General features: G+C 40.7%; 2 protein-coding genes across 3 annotated transcripts in view; both read left to right on the forward strand.

Moving 5' to 3' along the window:
- unc45b (unc-45 myosin chaperone B) overlaps positions 1-8390 on the forward strand; it is an 8701-nt gene extending 311 nt beyond the window's left edge. The window contains exons 1-20 of one of the 2 annotated variants that reach the window (XM_010792161.1): positions 7-37; positions 699-860; positions 965-1001; positions 1099-1274; positions 1501-1590; positions 1682-1849; positions 2002-2167; positions 2348-2518; positions 2646-2817; positions 2926-3226; positions 3927-4021; positions 4236-4377; positions 4467-4607; positions 4743-4870; positions 5379-5445; positions 5566-5679; positions 6800-6915; positions 7034-7151; positions 7250-7405; positions 7793-8390. In XM_010792161.1, the coding sequence (XP_010790463.1) occupies positions 699-860; positions 965-1001; positions 1099-1274; positions 1501-1590; positions 1682-1849; positions 2002-2167; positions 2348-2518; positions 2646-2817; positions 2926-3226; positions 3927-4021; positions 4236-4377; positions 4467-4607; positions 4743-4870; positions 5379-5445; positions 5566-5679; positions 6800-6915; positions 7034-7151; positions 7250-7405; positions 7793-8065 (2793 nt within the window). In that variant the 5' untranslated portion in view covers positions 7-37 and the 3' untranslated portion in view covers positions 8066-8390. Of the gene's footprint in view, positions 1-6; positions 38-698; positions 861-964; positions 1002-1098; positions 1275-1500; positions 1591-1681; positions 1850-2001; positions 2168-2347; positions 2519-2645; positions 2818-2925; positions 3227-3926; positions 4022-4235; positions 4378-4466; positions 4608-4742; positions 4871-5378; positions 5446-5565; positions 5680-6799; positions 6916-7033; positions 7152-7249; positions 7406-7792 lie in introns of those variants that run through there. The other variant, XM_010792160.1, reaches the window with a different exon arrangement.
- Positions 8391-9437: 1047 nt separating this feature from the next.
- LOC104963567 (uncharacterized) lies at positions 9438-12994 on the forward strand. The gene is made up of 4 exons (XM_010792173.1): positions 9438-9868; positions 10855-10978; positions 11104-11347; positions 12949-12994. Exons 1-4 carry the CDS (start codon positions 9593-9595, stop codon positions 12992-12994), a joined length of 690 nt encoding a protein of 229 aa, XP_010790475.1. The 5' UTR covers positions 9438-9592.
- The last annotated feature ends 5065 nt before the right edge of the window (positions 12995-18059 follow it).

Consider the following 18059-nt stretch of genomic DNA (forward strand, 5'->3'; position numbering starts at 1 on the left):
CTAAGCAGAACAAGAGACACAGCACACAATCCTAAAGGTACTGTACAGCTTGTTTGTTTTTTATTATCTATTTGATTTTGGTATAGGTAGGCAGGAAGATTGTGCCTACATGATTGTAGATAGTGTCTGTCCATTGGGAAAGTGGCATGTTCGAAGGCTCCAACTGGGGTACGAGACTGTGCCCAAATAAGGCTTGAGGGGAAGCCATTTAAAGTTAGAGATAACATGTGCATGGCCATTTGTTACGAAAGACCCAGGTCAGCAGGACATTCATTACTAACAATGGTAAGAACAAAATTTGTTTTAATGCTACAGCAGCTTCAATAACATTAGTATGCTGACGGACTATTGTCATCTGTGGGATTGATTGTGAAATATGGGGCTGTTTTGTTCCTTTTTTTAATGCTCTTTACTTTTTGAAATGTATAAAACTGCTTATTTGTTGAATTAAGTGCTTATTTGAAATGTTAGTGTTTGCATCAATTATACCTATTTATAATTATTAGGTAAGCTACCCTTAATTGGGCAATTGTTTATATGATTCAAATGTGTTCTCTTGGTATGAATCTTACTATAGTTACAATACCGCATGTACATGTGATTGAGTGGTTTCATCTGAAATTGTTGTGTTGAAGCATTGACTGTCAGGTTTGATTTACAAAGTTATGTGATCCGTTGATAACCCCTGATTTTACCAGATGGGAGACCCAATCCAGTTCAAAGATGAGGGAAACAAACACTTCCAGGCAGGTGAAATCGAAAATGCCATTGAGTGCTACACCAAAGCCATTAAGGGATGCAAGGACAAAAAAGTGCTTGCTGTAATCTACAGGAACAGATCTGCATGCTACCTAAAGAAGGTAAGCAGCTTGGCCAAGCAGCATAAACACATACCAAATAGATTTCTTTTAAAATTATTGGGGAAATTCACACTTCCATTTTGATGTTTCTGTTTTTCCAAAAGGAAAACTATGCTAACGCAGCGTCCGATGCATCTAAAGGTAGAGTAATACACGAACCAAACAACAGCAAAACGAAACCAATAAACATGTACTTAAACTAAAGGACACAATCTAATCCTTTCTTCTTCATATACAGCCATTGATGTGGACGCAGGAGATATTAAAGCCTTGTACCGGCGTTGCCAAGCTCTGGAGAAATTAGGAAAACTTGACATGGCTTTCAAAGATGTGCAGAGATGTGCCACCATCGAACCAAAGAACCAGACATTCCTGGAGACTCTCCGAAGGCTGGGAGCAGAAATCCAGGCCAAGGTCAGCATTATCAAGTTAATGCAGAATGCAACACACAATACTTAATGCATAAATGAATTCAGCACTGCTACATGTATTCAACAATAATTGCTTGGTTATAAAAAATCAGCATATAGCTTTGGTTGTGCCATTAGAAATACATGTTTTATGATAGTTTGGGAATCTTTAATTTGGACATGTCAGCATTATAAAAGGTTGAACGTTTAATTTTTTTATTTTTCCACAGCTCAAGACAACATTCTCCACAGATTCAAGAGTGCAGAACATGTTTGATATTCTCCTTGATGAGGAAATGGAAAAGGACAAAAGGGAAAAGGTAGGTATCCTCCCTGTGAAAAAATACTTTTATGTAGATGCACATACTGTAGTTGTGGTTTCACTTCTGCTACTTCTTCGTTTATGTATAGGCTGCCAACAATCTGATTGTGCTGTCAAGAGAGGACGCCGGAGCAGAGAGAATCTTCCAGAATAACGGAGTGCCTCTGCTGCTCACCATGATAGAGACGGGCAAACAAGAGATGGTCCTGGCTGCTGTTCGTACTTTGTCAGGAATGTGCACAGGACACAAAGCTCGGGTAAGCTTACTCTAAAAATGATTCAAGACAAAAGCATATTCAAAGTGAACTATGCCAACAGTGTAGTCTTCAAACTTCAAAAGTACATCTTCAAAATACTGTATCTTTTGCCATTTGAAATAAGAATAATTGTATCTGCTATCACTATACAGGCCATGGCCATAATTCAGATGGTGGGGGTCGATAAGATGTGCAGCGTTATGGCTGTCGACAATGAGGAGATTGTGCTTGCAACCTGCAACCTCTTCCAGTGCATCAACGACTCCCTCACTGGTGAAGATAAAAAGGATTATGGCAAAGAAGAGGCCTTGGTTCTGGGTGAGACAGAATCAAATCATCCTTATCTATAACAAAAAGTAGATTTTATGATAAAGATATCCTCAAAGCTTGATTAAAAAAGCAATGGTAGAATGTAAAAAAACAAAATGGCTGGGTCTATGCTGCTGCTGTTAGTATTCTCTTAGCAATTCTGACTGAGACTTTCTTTTATATCTGCAGATGCGTCCAAAGACCTGAAAACCATTCTCCTCGCTCTGGTGGAGATGGTTGGTGGTAAGAAGGTTTCTGGCCATGGCAGAGACCAGGCACTGAATCTCCTGAGCAAGAATGTACCTCGCACTGTAAAGAAATCCAAAGACAACTCCAAGGCCCTCTTCACTATTGATCACGGTGAGCCACACAGCTACATCAGTCACTACATAGTTTGAGCTCAAATCTTTTGCTGCATCCCAGACTCCTGGATAAAGTGTATTCAACATATGTCTATATCATATATATATATGGGGTTGTTCTCCAGGTCTGAAGAAGATCCTCAAGGTGTGTGGTCAGGTTTCTGAACTGCCCGACCAGCTGCCCATGACGGAGAACACACAGCTGATCGCCAGCGTGCTGCTCACCAGGCTCTACGACGAGCTCTCATGTGACCCTGAGAGAGACAACTTCAGGGAGATTTGCAATGAATATATCAAGTACGACCATAGCATAGAGAGTAACCAGTGTTGTAGCTAATCATTTGTAAATGGAAACCAAGCCAACATAACTCACAACTTCTCTGCGTCTGTCTTCCTTTTTCCCAGTTCCAAAATTGATCCCAACGACATGGACAGGACAATCCATGCTATCAACGTCATCTCAGGCCTGCTTCAGGGTCCCTTTGATGTCGGTAACGCCCTTGTTGGACGACAAGGTATAATGGAGATGATGGTGGCACTGTGTGCCTCTGAACGTGAGGTGGACCAGATGGTTGCTGTGGAGGCGCTGATCCACTCCGCCTCCAAGATGAGCCGTGCTTCCTTCATCATCACCAACGGCGTGTCCCTTCTCAAGGACCTCTACAAGAAGACCAAGAATGAGAAGATTAAAATCCGTGCTCTGGTGGTGAGTGTGCCCTGGGATAGAGAAAAACACTTTATTTTTCCTTTCTTCTTTTCAAAAACACAAGCATCAAGACATCACAGTATAAACAATACTAGACAGTAGCGTGAAAGAAACACAGGGAGCAGCTACAGTTTATTTATTTAGTCTTTATTTCCATTAGTCTCATTGAGATTAAGATCACTTTTCCAATAGAGAACTGGGAACACTAAACCTTCACACGGACACAAACAATAAACAAATAAAACCCAACAACACAAACACAAGGGGAAAAACTGTACAGGACACAAGCGAAACATCAGAAACATCAGGAAATGGAGCCTGGAAGACCATAGTTTGAGGATACATGGAGGATATCTGTAGTTACTGGATCTCGCAAATGTTTACCTAAATATCTTTGAAAAATCTATCAAATATGTGGCTCATGTACTTGCAGGGTTACATTTTTATGAATGAATATTTTCTTGGTTGATTGCACCTATTGTAAGTACTTTTTATAAAAGCAACAGCTAAATACAAAAAACGTGTAAGGTACAGTAGTTAATACTTCTATATTTAAATAAGAAAAAGAGATGTGAGGCTTTGTAAGTTGTAACTCTAAACTATTGATTAAAGGACAGAAGTCCTATAGATAACATAAACACTTTAATTAGACTTTGTCTGTTTGGCGTTTTGGTGCATACTCATGTCCATGTCCCCTCAGGGTCTGTGTAAACTGGGTTCAGCTGGAGGAGATGACTACAGTTTAAGGCAGTTTGCTGAGGGCTCCACAGAGAAACTGGCCAAGCAATGCAGAAAGTGAGTACTCAAACACACTGTTAAAGTGACTGGGCTGTTGATGATGAAATTAATATTTGACTTTTACAAATAAATGCCAAATTCCTAAAGATCACATTTTCATGGCTATACATTCTTACAATATGTATCTACCAGAAAGTCATTCAAGCTTGCAATCCACTTAACATACTCACAAAATAAACCAACTAAATTGTCTTTTTTTTTACTTTTATAGGTGGCTCTGTAATCCCAAGATTGATACCAAAACAAGAAAGTGGGCTATCGAGGGTCTAGCTTATCTGACCAATGATGCTGACGTGAAAGATGACTTTGTTGAGGACGAGATTGCACTGAAGGCCATGTTTGACCTGTCAAAGGTAAACAAATTGAAACAAAAAGACAGAAAAACAAATACAGTATATCAGATTACAGATAAATAACCTCTCTCCATTCACTGTGTTTTTAGTCTACAGACAAGACAATCATCTATTCAGTAGCTTGCACCCTGGTTAACTGCACCAACTGCTATGACAAGAAGGATATCCTACCTGAGCTGGTTCAACTAGCAAAGTTCTCAAAGCAACATGTGCCGGAGCAACACCCCAAGGTAAAAGAGGGAGAAAAGTCAACTAAACCATTGTCTTACACAGAAGATCAGAACATATCATTTGACATGTGTAGAGCAGGTTATGAAACACATATGAATACAGATATACACACTTTGCATACTTTTTGTTCCCAGGACAAGAAGGACTTTATTGATCAGAGAGTGAAAAGGCTCCTGAAGGCTGGCATCACTTCAGCTCTTGCTGTCATGGTAAAGGCAGACAACTCCATCCTGACCGACCAGACCAAGGAGATGCTGTCAAGGTGTGTGTGTGTGTGTGTGTGTGTGTGTGTGTGTGTGTGTGTGTGTGTGTGTGTGTGTGTGTGTGTGTGTGTGTGTGTGTGTGTGTCTTCAGCCTAGATTTTAAAGTAGTACGAGTTGCAGCGGACCTGCAGTTTTCTGGTAGTTTGTTCCAGATATTTGCAAGACCCCTTAACAAATTCTCACATTCCACTACCCCTAGTCTTCCCGTGAAATGATAGTTATTTTGACAGTTTTCTAACCCTTTTATCCTACTCTTTCAATCATTTTGCATCCCCAGACAACCTATTTCCCCCTGTTTTACAGTTACCCGAACCCATCTTTGACCTTTAAAACCACTTTTCTTTTCAATTTCCAGAATTAGAATATTTAAACCTGTTTTAAGACTTCCCTCGTGAATCTTTGGCTTGCAAGCGAAAGCACTGTTAACATCCATCTTGATGCCTCCATAAATAGATATATTGTAATAAATGATAACTAAGCCAACTCTATATATTTGTTCGTCCTTAGAGTTTTCTTGGCTTTGACAGATGATCCCAAAGATCGTGGTACTATTGTAGCCCAAGGTGGTGGAAAGGTGAGTCATAGGTTTATCAATTGACACCATGAAATAATTTATTTTTGCATGTTTTGAGAATTGATCAACTCACTTGTTGCAAAACATCCCACTGTTGTTCACCTATTACTATATCCCTAGGCTTTGATACCACTTGCTCTGGAAGGGACAGAGGCTGGGAAGACAAAGGCCAGCCACGCCATTGCCAGGATTGCAGCTATTTCCAACCCAGAAATTGCTTTCCCTGGTGAGAGGGTAAGAACAACATTTACTTGTTTGTCCCCCTTGATATAATAGTGAAGGAAAGGGAACAACAATTTGAGATGACAGTTTGTCTCTCCTTCACCCTTCTTACACTGTTGACATTGTATGATTCTTTGTCTCTCCAATTACTGGGATATTGAACCTTGCTGTCGGTGGTATATTTTATTATAACTAATGACAGTTGTTTGTTCTAACATTCAGTATGTACTATGCATGATTTGGTATTACAGGTCCCATGTCATGGCCATTTATACTGATCATAATTCCATTGTTGAGGTCTACTAAAATAGATTTATACTGTGCAATTTTCCAAACTCACATTGGTTTCTCACAGCATCTCTGTATAGTATGTGTATTCACTGATATTCACTCTCTGTCCTAAACGGCTTGTTGGAGCTCCTGCCCCCCTCCCCCTCCCTGTGAGCCCAGTGTGCTCTGATTGGTCGGCGATACAGCGAGGACAAGCGAAACTCATCCCGAGCACACACAAACACTCACAGCCGAAGTAAAAACAATAAGTGTGGCTTGATATTGAGTAAGAAAAAGGTTTATAATGCTGTGAGAATGGGTCTGCTCAACCGCCTTTTCTCCCACATCCCAATGTAGTAGCCCGAAAAACGTTAGCATTTAAACAGTCATGGTAGATACCTTGTTTGTTTTAAACATCATAAATACACAAACAACAATGAATACTTACAGGTTGTGTACCCGAATCTCCCGCTGGTCCAAACAAAGTAGGAACAGCATCGTTCTTCAGTGCCCTACGCTGTACATATCCGGCATGAATCGCTGAAAGGTTTGTTAAGCTTTGTTTCGTGAAAGGCTGGCAGAGGGTGTGGCCTCTGGGTATCCCCATGTCAGAGTACCCAGGAAGAAAACATTGGAAAATGAGAAATCTCCAACGAGGCGTTTTGGGGAGGTCTTTTCTGTGTTTTACTCCCTAGTGTGTACTTTGAGGGTTTTTGACTCTGCAGACGGTTTACATGCATAACAACCTTCATAACACACAAGGGGATGGGTAATAACCGGAAAAGCATGACATGGGACCTTTAAATGTAGTTCAACAAATTACTTTAAAAAAAATCAATCCTACAACTTTCTTGTTTGTCAGGTGTATGAGGTGGTGCGGCCTTTAGTCGGCCTCCTTCACACAGACAAAGACGGGATGCAGAACTATGAAGCTCTGAGAAGCCTCACCAACTTGGCTGGTTTCAGTGAAAAACTAAGGTAACATGTTATTATGTTCACTGTGATGTCACTAGCTCATTTCCTACAAGTGCATTTCCTACAGCTTGAACAATTTGTGTTATTTTGACCTTTAACCTTGACTTCATCTGTTTTATAGAGTGAAGATTTTAAAAGAGAAAGCTATCAGTGACATTGAAAACTACATGTTTGAAGATCATGACCAGATCAGACAGGCTGCTACTGAATGCATGTGCAACCTAATTTCATGTAAAGAGGTGAGGATGGAAAAAATAGCTAAAAACCTTTTATTATAAAATAGCTGCATCAACGTAGGAAACCAGTTTCCAACAGGTGTCAAACTTTTGTTTCTTAGGTCCAAGAGCGTTTTGTGTCCGATGGCAATGATAGACTGAAACTGCTGGTACTGCTTTGTGGCGAGGATGACGAGAATCTTCAGATCGCTGCAGCTGGAGCTCTTGCCATGCTCACTGCTGCTCAGAAGAAGACCTGCAACAAAATAACCCTTGTGGTATGTATGATAGCATTCAGTAGTGCTTTAACTTGTAGGATAAAGAAAAGTATAACTTCAATTTCACATGTTGTGTCATCATCGTAACCAAGCTAAGACAAAGCTGATGACATAATCTCTGGGATATTTCTCACACGTTACAAAACTTCTCAGAATGCAGAGTACTGTATACGCCCTGATGGTGTCTCTGAAGTTTCAATCAGAGGAAATCCCCTCAACGGAAATTAACATTTGCTGAGTCATACCACACCATCTTACACATAAATCCATTGCTAAGAATTAAACCAAATATATCATATCCAAACTGGCAAGAATAAAAAATAAACAACATTTTTGACAAAGATTTCGCATAATTTAAAAGTGTAACTGATTGCTCTCTCCTGACAGACCACGCAGTGGCTTGAGATCCTGCAGAGGTTGTGTATCCACACCAACCCCAATGTACAGCATCGTGCCCTTGTTGTTGTCTACAACATGCTCGACTCAGACAACAGTGAGCTGGCCAAGAAGCTGATCGAGTGTGAGCTGCTGGAAATCTTGTCAGTGATTGGCAAGGCAGAGAACAATCCCAAGAGGCAGCAGGCCATCGATGCGGCGCGCACATGCCTGGTCAAAGCTATGGATCTTGGTCTCATCAAACCATTCGCGACCCCCTCTTAAAATGCTTTCTACGAGGAAAAAACCCAACAGTGGACATTCTTCTTTATTTCCTTTAAATACAGACTTGTTTCCAAATGGTTTTCTCATTGAAGGAAAAAAAGAATTCTCCAACCTGGCTCTAAAGATAATGTCTCACAATATAAATCACTGTTTTTATTTGTCATTTTTTACAGAGGGTGTTTGTTCCGTAGATAGTAGAAAATGCACACATGGTGATTTCCCCTGACCCTGCATTTTTTGTCTTTATTTGAAGATTTTAGAAAATGTATTATTTCTATTCATGTTGAACTGCAACTGTGAATGAATGATTAAATACTGAGCAGTTCACGTTTTTGCTTCACTGTTTGCTAAAATATACACTTTAAATAATCAAGCGAGAGCCAGGGTTGCCAATGCCATGTGTTTTTTTGGAATGTTGTAGCATCATGAAGGAAATAATTGATTTCCAGTGGCAACAACAATGGGATGCAGACAGCATAGGAGGTCAATTATACAACATTCAACCGTCAATTAAATCAGGCGGCACTGGCTGAGTTTAAACTAAAGGATGACATCAAATGACCAAGAGTATAGCTGGGTCATTATCGACTGGCAAGCAGTTTTTTTACACCAAATGTGTACACTGTGGAATACTGGACACTGTCCAGCATGTCCTGATAAACTCTATTTTATCACCAAACGCTGTGTGGTAGTTGACTGCAAAAATCCTGACAAAGCCCTGCATATACCATCAGTGGAGGATGATTCATGTGGATTAATATGTTTGGACCGGAGGGTGAGGGTGAGGGTGAAAAACATAAGTTTCACTTAACTTTTTTATTTCAATTCCAAACTTTCTTGGTCATGAAGAATATATGTTTCTCTGTTGTCCACGCTCAAGAAGCCTAAAACAACACCATAGAGCACGGTGCAACATTTTCAATGCGTTTAGATATGGCAAGCCGATTTAATGGCAAGCCGATTTAGCTTTTATTCCTTTCTGGAGGATATCAAAAAATAAATTCTTACTAGTAAGAACGCAAATTCTTGATATCAAAAATTCAATTCTTATTAATAATGTTTATTTCTGTTAAAATTGTTATAATTATTTTTTTATTTATACCTAACCATTGAATTCCTGATATCAAAAAAGGATTTTGAGTTAGTTCAAATTGTGTTTCCTGATATTAACAATTGGCATTTTGACTTACTGTGGATGAATTCTTGATATCAGAAATGGGTATTTTTACTAGTTCAAATGCAATTGTAAGTCGTAACAATCAGAAATTGGTATTTGAACTAGTTCTTATTATGTATCCCGAGGTATAAAAAACTGTAGTTTCCCCACAGCAGACGCACATTTATGACGTCCGCTGCTGGCGCATCATTAATGCGTCCGATAGTGTAAGTGCAGTCGGATTCTCAAAGCACTGCAGTCTCTTTTCCTAAATCCTTTTCAATTCTCATATCCACTGTTCCTTAACCCCGTGACGTTTCACACAGAGATCAAGGAATAGTAGATAGGACCATTCAACTGCAACCCCAGTCATGCCAACTAGAAAAGGCTGTGTCCTGAAATGTGAGGGGAAATGTCGATTGTTTGCCTTACCGAAGGCAGAACCACGAAGAAGTCAGTGGTTGAAATTTATTTTTAACAATGTTCCTTCAACGGTTCGAAATACTGTACTGTGTGCCCGGCATTTCTCGGACGACAGCTTCACAAACCTTGCACAGGTTGAAGCCAGATATGCAATGCGTCTAGTACTGAAGGGCGATGCTGTTCCTACTTTGTCTGGACCAGCGGGTGGTTTGGTTACACAACCTGTAAGTATGCATTGTTATTTGTGTATTTGTGATGTTTAAAAGAAACAAACTATCTACCACGACTGTTTAAATGTTTAAACGTTTTTCGGGCTGCTAAGCCATTGACACAGTGCTAACTGGGTTAACTAAGTTGCTAGCGTTGTGTTAGGGTTAGGAAGGATGGCCAAAATATGGGACTTTAAGACAATAGTGTGCTGGATATGTATAACGTTGTGTTCATGTTGATTTTGTGAAACGTAATGTTGTTTGGCATGTGTTAGAAGCTTCCGAGCCAGCAGATGTAAGTTGCCTTCAAAATATACATGGAGGGCAGCTTCAGTAAAGTTACTGGATGTAATAATACTGTTGATGTTGCACGCGAGAAAGATACGATGTTCGTGAGATACTCTATTTCAGAATCAACGCTGGATATATGCATATTTGGATATGACTTGGCACAGTGTGGCTTTTGTTTACGTTAGCATGCATCGCTAACACATAATTATGTTATATGGGAGGGACTTTGAGTTTAGTTTTGATATATTATGGCACTGATTTTGTTGTGAACACTGAAGAGACAAGTTATGTGCTGTATCAGAAACAATGCGCCACCTGTTTTGGCAGTAGCATGGTGTTTATTTACATTAGCAAGTATCCCTTACACTCAGAGCTAACACTACTCTGTACTGGAGAGAATATGATTAAATTAGCCGGATACGTTGTAGTATTGCTACCTTTACATAGATAATAAGTTGTAGATCATTTGAGTACTTCCACCTCTGCTCAGACATAACACTGTACAGGCGATCCAATACAATAGTTATGATTCAGTGACAACGTTATAATTCTCCTATGTAATAACCAACAACACAGATTTTCAGGTAAATATCAGTTTTTGCATCTATCTTGTGAAACATTTTGGGACGTCAGAATATAAGTGATTTTCACATTGCAGTTACTAATCATGAATACAAAATTGAGATGATGTTGTTGTTTCCTTGTAACAGGTCAGCCAATTTCAAAAGTTACCTAGAAGGAGGGATGCTGCTTGTCAGACCGACATTCTACACAAACGTACAGTTCGCACACAGTTGTCTTTGCGTACCTTTAGTAATCCATATCGAAGTACTGGTTAGTAGCTGTCTTATATGCACGTTTTTGTTAAGTTTGGTGTTGCTGCCTTGAGTTGTTGTGCTTGCAATTACAATGATTGTTTTATTATTATTTATTAATTGTAAAATGCAATTATCTTACAGCTGTCCAGACTATAGATTCCAGCAACTTTGATGTATGGACATCAAATGTTCTCGAGGCAGCGCCCTCTTTTATATCCACCCCTACAGAGAAACCATCAAAGAGACGTCGTGTGGACCCTGAGGAAGAAGAAGAGGAAGAAGAAGAGGAGGATGGCAGCTTCTCCGTGGTGGCTTCAGACGGGCTGGATGATACCTATGACCCAACGGAGTCTGTCACAAATGATACAGAAAAAACAGACATATTGTGAGTTTAAATATCATGTGTGTGAATTCATTTCTATCTTTAGCGATGTCTTTGACAAACGCTAAAAAAAATGTCTTTCTTTGTTCAGTAATTACAGCCATATTTGAAGAATGTAATGTTTAGTACTTTTAAAAGCTTTAGATAGTTTGTGGTATTGATCATAGGTATTTGTAGGAATGTGTTGGTGGCATGCACAGGCTGCACTGCTGCATGATTCAGCTTTACACTAGCAGTTAATTCTGCGTGTAGTCCATGGCAATGCTGTCGCAGAGGGTAGAGAAACTAACATAAAAACCTCGTTGTGTGATGACATGTGCCCTTTCTCATTTCTCTAAGGGATCAGGATACAGCCGTTCTGTATTTTATTATGTGAAGCACTAAATGGTTTTAGACAAATATCGACTCTTTGGAGATATCTACTAAACTACAGCATACAAATAAAGAGAGTCATGTAGGCCTGTTATACTGAGTGATATTATACACACTGCTCTGCTTTCTGCACAGACCTCACAGCTGTTCTCACTGTAAACATTGCGTCGCAATGAAAGCAGTTAATGAAATAATATCCAGGGGATGCATGCAGAGCTGTCATTGGCTGAGATAAGTCCGGCCGTGCGTCACAACTTTTTTAAACATCTCTGTTGCCGTTAATACATCCGCGGAGGATCCGCTGACTGGCGCATCAGTGTATCCTCGATCATAGCTCCTCCAGAGAGCCTCCTCGATGCTCGATCCTCGGTCCTTAAAGTGCATTTAGAGAAATGAGATGTCCTTCAACATGACGCGCTGAAATCCATTTCCGGGTCACTACCGGAGGACCGAGGAGTCGAGGAGGGGAAATTAGTGAAATGAGAAAGGGCCATGCAGTTTTAAATACACCACAAACCAGTGAAGAAGGAAATGTATTACCTTAATGAATATGAAGTATCATTTATTTAAATACTTTTAGACTAGATAAAGACACACACACGAAGCATCGTAGATCCGTCTATACTCAGCCGCTCTCAGTATACTTCGTCAGTAAAAAGAAGGAGAGGCGTTTGTGTTTGTTTGCTTTCACAGAAAACAACAAAAGCATTTAGATAAGGTAAAGAAAAATAGAGGCAATCTTGATATTAGGCCACACCACCCACACTACTTCTGGCACCTTTGCTCACACCACACCCATCTTCAAACTCTGCCTTTACTTTGATCATGCAACATCTTTAAAATCAACTTTCATCTTTTGACACTATTTAAAATATAAGGTTTTGTGACTCCATCTTTCACAGTTGGGGCGTATATAACAGTTACTGCTCACAGCCAATCGGATATAGAAACATGTGGTTGGATCCTGGAAACTTCTTCTGTGGTATAGTTCTGCTACAGGATGTGTCTCATTTTTCAACCTTATCTCTCTCACACTCACACTCACAAACACACACACACACACACACCATACACACAACACACACACACAACCACACACACACACACACACACACACACACACACACACACCACGCACACACCACCCACACACACGAGGAAGTAAGGTGCATTTGCTCTATACGGGCCCAAGCTGTGTGATGGGGAATAACATCTCTTCTTTTTTTTTACAGTGGTAAAGAACACATTGTCCCTATAACCATCAAGACCATTACATAGTGTATGAAAGGAACCCTGCCCATCCATGGGAGCCTTTCGGAAATGTTGTCCTGTGTGCCAGCGTGAGTGTGGTGAATGTCATCAAACCGAAGGATGGGTTACATTTCCTATAGTGGAGCAGGCTGTGTGCCCTCATGTGGTCAGTTTTCCAGCTGTGGAATAAGCAGCCTATTGTACGGTTCCGGTTTGAAGCCCATCGTACCTCCAAGCATCGTGCGAGACCTTACAGCTTTCCCTTTTGCGCACAAGCGGAGAAGTGTCTTCAGATATAGAAGGTTATGATCAGGTGTTTTCTCAAACTTGAAAAGTAAATAAACCCGATCAATAGGACTATTGATGTTATCCCTTACGTCATCCACCCACCCTGAAAAAAGGATAATCCCCAGGTTATAACCACACAGCTTTACTCTTTTTTATCGAATTCATCTATCACATTCATCAATGTATGATCATAGCACACACGACCTTGGTTTAATTCCATCCAACCATCACCATGACACAACACCACACCATACACCAGGCCCACTACTATTTATAATTTCCCATCTTTTTTTTTTTATCCACCCTTAGGTCCCACTTTGAAAGACCATAACCATACAGCCCCTTATAACGAGTAACACCACCCTCCAAGGCCATACCAAGAACCATCCGAGGCCCCAGCCAATCGTGACAAACTTTTAACAGACAGCACAAGGAATGGATGCTTCCCCCGGGGCCAGAGCCTTCCCCAGATGGGAGAGAAATTTATACCCTGGAGAGTGAGCACGGCTAAAGGGCAGCCCTCCTCCACCTGGGAAATACATCCTTAAATTTAAGACGAGCAGGGAGGGTCAAATGCCCCACCCACCTGCAGCCAAAACAACGCTCGATGCAAGCCCACTAGTAATCCTCATACAGAGTACTACGTAACCGAAATTTTACCATTTCAAATATTTCATAAAGCCCCATCGAATAGGGTACAGGCCCACGCCCCCACCCCCCCACGATGGACCAAAGGAAACCAACATGGTTGTTGACATCCCCACCCTTGTTTTAAGGGGGGTGAGGTTGGAAAAAGGAAAATAATCAAACCTTTTTTTTATTTAATGGTTTTTGCCCACACGTTCCATGGCTTTTCACACCACATCACATTCATCCTTTCTATATAATTTTCCCCGTAATATGTTTTCACCTGCACCAGGAAGCCGAGAGGGGGATAGGAGGCTGGGAAAGCGTTCACAAAGATGGAAGGGGTCTGGGGCAGGGGTTCTGGGGCCCGTTGTTTTGCCAGGGAAGCAAAAGGTGTACGGGAACATTGGTTTGTTGGGCCACATCATCCCACTCACGTAGATTGACACCCACACACAATACAGAAATTTCCAATCGTATTGGTAAACCGAAAAACCCATTTCCTTTCTTTTTCCAATGGATTTATGCAACAGGTTTGGCCCCCCCCATTGGATGGATTTGATGGCCCCCTCAAAATCTTTGATGGAAGAAACTTTGGGCACCAACGCGGCGACAACACCATATCCAAGAGGAAGATTTGAAAGGTAACCATCAAACGAGGAACCCCTGTGTTTCGTGGCTCGGCCGACGGCCGCCTGTCAGAAGGAGGGTCATTGAAAAATCCCCTTGGTCCCCAAGCAGACCGAAAGGCTTTTTCCTGAAAAATCCGCATAAAAGGGGTTGTTTTGGGCTCCGTGAAACCTGTGCAAAAGCATCCTGGGAAAAAGTACTAACACGAGGCGAACTGGACCTGATCTGCCCGTTTCCCCTCAAGGGGGAAAAGCCCCCTAGCCCCCCAGTCACAAAAACCCCCTTTTTTTTTAAGGTTGTTAAATTACCTGGGTTACGCCCCCTGCCAAGGAATGCTTCTGTCCCCAAAAGATCCCTTAAACCATCTTCCCTTTTGGATGGTGTTTTTTAAGCTCCATGGGTTTCTTTTTTATTGGGTTTAAAAGTGAAACCCTTGTTTCAGATGACCCCCCTGAGACAAGTTTGTAAAGGTGCGGGGAACCAAAAAGGTAAAAACACTGGTGCCCCAGTTTTAACTTTTCCCCCATTTTGGAAGTTTTTATGAACCAATAAAGGTTTACATTTTCCTATAAAATGGTTCCCATGAATTAATTTTATGTTTTGTCCATTAAGATTCAGCCCCAGCCCCTGTTTTGAGAAATGGATGATGCCGATGGAATAAAATCAAAGCCACTTAAAGAAGAAGACTTCTCACACCAACAACTGGAAGTAAACTCCACAAGCTTACCCCTGCAGCAGCCCCAAAGGTTCATTACCTACCTGCACCTTTACCTGCTTTTTGAAAAACACACCCTTAAATAAACAACAACCCATAAAATATTTCTCTGAAAATGGGCCCAGTTTGGGCATCTACGAGTAAAAACCTTTCCCAAACTTTTGGGTTACCTTAAATAAATTAGAATGCTATATTTTTACCTTGGACTTAGTAACCTTTTTATGGGCCAGTTATTTGGACCACACTCCCTGGATCTTTTACCCTTGTTACTTACTACCAACGGGGTTGGGTCACCAAAAAACTAAACGGCCGGGGCCAATAAAATTGCCAGCCCCCCCGTTGGCGCCATTGTATAATTGGCCTTCCTCAAATCAAATTCCAAAAAGTAAAAGAAAAAAATAATGCACAAATGAAAACCTGTGTGCTTGTTTCCCATATATTGTTACTTCCCTAAATGTAAAATAATTAATTATAAACCCATATATTACTCGGTAGATTCCAATGGTGGTTAATAAAGCCCAATTCAATATTCAGTTCCCCAATAAAGTTTTAAAACAATTTTCCCTACATAGTTTGGGAATAATGAAAAACCCCCCAAATAACTTACCCCTTGTAAATAAACAACCCTTGGAAAAATAGACCCCTTCATATCCCCTCCTTATTTTAAGCCCCAATCTGAAAAAGGCCCTTTTCCTGGTTTTTTGAAGAGGGAAATGGAGCTGCTAACTAAACATGCAAACCCTATTGAGAAGGCCTGGGTGGAAGGCCCTGGTTTTTTTCCTTAAAGCCCCATATCCCCCACGGTAAAAAGCAAATTTTAAATAACATATTGAATTTAACTTACTCCTACAATGAACTGTAAATTACCCAACTGCATTGTTTTGATAAAATAATATTTTTACTCTTTGGTTAGTTGTCGGTGTGGTGCTTTCCAGGCCGTTTTTTGTCCGGTGCCCCCCCTAATCAGTGGCCAGTGGTTTTTTTTCAAAGTGGGGGTTTCCCCATTGGTCCTTTTTCCCGTTGCCCAATTTTTTAATAATTGTTTTTTTGAATCAAACACACCGTCCTTCAAGCCCCAATCCAGAAATCGAGGCTGTCCCGTACGAGGAAAGGGAAACTGAAGGGTTATCCCGCCCTCAGCTTTTGAGCCAGTTGAGAGGCCGGGGTGGATGTTTTTCCGGCCCTTCTTTGCACCCTAGATCAGATGAAAACACGATTGTAAAGCCAAATGTCGGCAAGCATGCCCCTTGCAGCAATCAAAAGATTTTAATTCCAAGAAAAGAAAATATACTTGTTAGGAAATTATTATTTAAACAACCCCACTGGAAAGGGTAAAGGAAACCCATGAGGAGACATTTTCCCCCAATTTGATGAGTTAACATCATCTCAAAAATGGACTTGACACGTTGAAAGTTTGGCCTTTCCCCGAATTCAGAGCATCCTGATCGGCCCGTTTAAGGGGGAAGTAAGTGACATTTTATTACCAGCTTCTGAGCCGAACCCTCCGTTTTTGAACCTCCTTAAATCGCTTGCCATAGCCGATTATTTGGACCTGGGATTTTTATCCCAGGTCAAAGATGTAATTTGATAACAACAGTTTGAGATTTTTTGTGATAAACCCTTTAATTCTAATTTGTGGAAAATCCCAAAAAGGGGGGAATTTCAGTGCTTTTTCCACATGTAGACCACCCAGTAGAACAGGTTCCTGAAATTCCTAAAACCAGTATACCAAGACTCAAAAACCAAAAAATCTGGGAAAACCTGGATTATCCCCAGAAAGAGGCTAAGATATTTCCTTAAATAACCACCAGTTTTTCCCCCAAATTGTGGAACCCTTTATTTCTAATTTGCCCCCCCGAAAAATTACAACAGGAGATCCCAGTGCCCTTTTCATTGTAAACCCACATTAGACCAAGGGTCCCTGAAAATCCACCCACTAGACCTAGACTCATTCCCAAATCCGGCTGGATTATCCCAGAGGAGGTCTAAGATTTCCTTTATAAAACCACCGGTTTTAGATTTGGGTGAAACCTTAAATTCTAATTGGTGGAAAAACATACCAAAAAGGGAGATTTTGCCCTGGGGCTTTTGTTCTTCTACATGTACGAACCCCAATAAAAGACAGGGGCCTTTGAATTCTGGAAAACCACCTTATACCCCTAAGAACCCTCATCCAAACTGGAACCCCATGGGAAATTTTAAATCCATGTTTTTAAGCCCCAGTAATTTTGGACCACAAAACTCTTGGGGAATTCTTTAACTGTTTACTTAAACTAACAAACAGGGTTGTCCAACCCACGGCCCCCCCCCGGGGGTAAATGCGCCCCGTGGACCATTTATAATGGCCCCCCCTTTCTTCATCCAAATTCAAAACGTAATAACTAATGAAAACCGGCCCAACAAATGAAATGTGGCCTTGTCATATGTTAACCTTCTTTAATAAATATTACAATAATAAACCCAATATTAATCGGGTAAATTCCCCAACTTGGTTATTAGCCCAATTCTTTCGCCAAAATAAATTCATCCCAATTAAAGTTAAACCAATTTTCTCCACATTTCAAGTTTGATAAGAAAAAAGCCAATACTTACTGGGTATAAACACCTGAAAGACCCCCTTCCAATCCCCTCTTAATTTAACAATCCCGAGGCTCCCGTTTAAAAGAAAAATGAGCCTGCCCACTAAACAGAATGAAAATCCTCTAATTGGAAAGGAGCTTGATGGAAGGCCTGTTTTTTCCCCTTTAAAGCCATATTCCCCCAATGTTAACAGCATAAATTAAAATATCATTTTAAAATTTGATAACTACCCTCCCCCTAAACAAATGGGAA

Source organism: Notothenia coriiceps, unplaced genomic scaffold, assembly GCF_000735185.1.
Source record: "Notothenia coriiceps isolate Sejong01 unplaced genomic scaffold, NC01 NC01_scaffold00036363, whole genome shotgun sequence".
Lineage (NCBI taxonomy): Eukaryota > Metazoa > Chordata > Actinopteri > Perciformes > Nototheniidae > Notothenia > Notothenia coriiceps.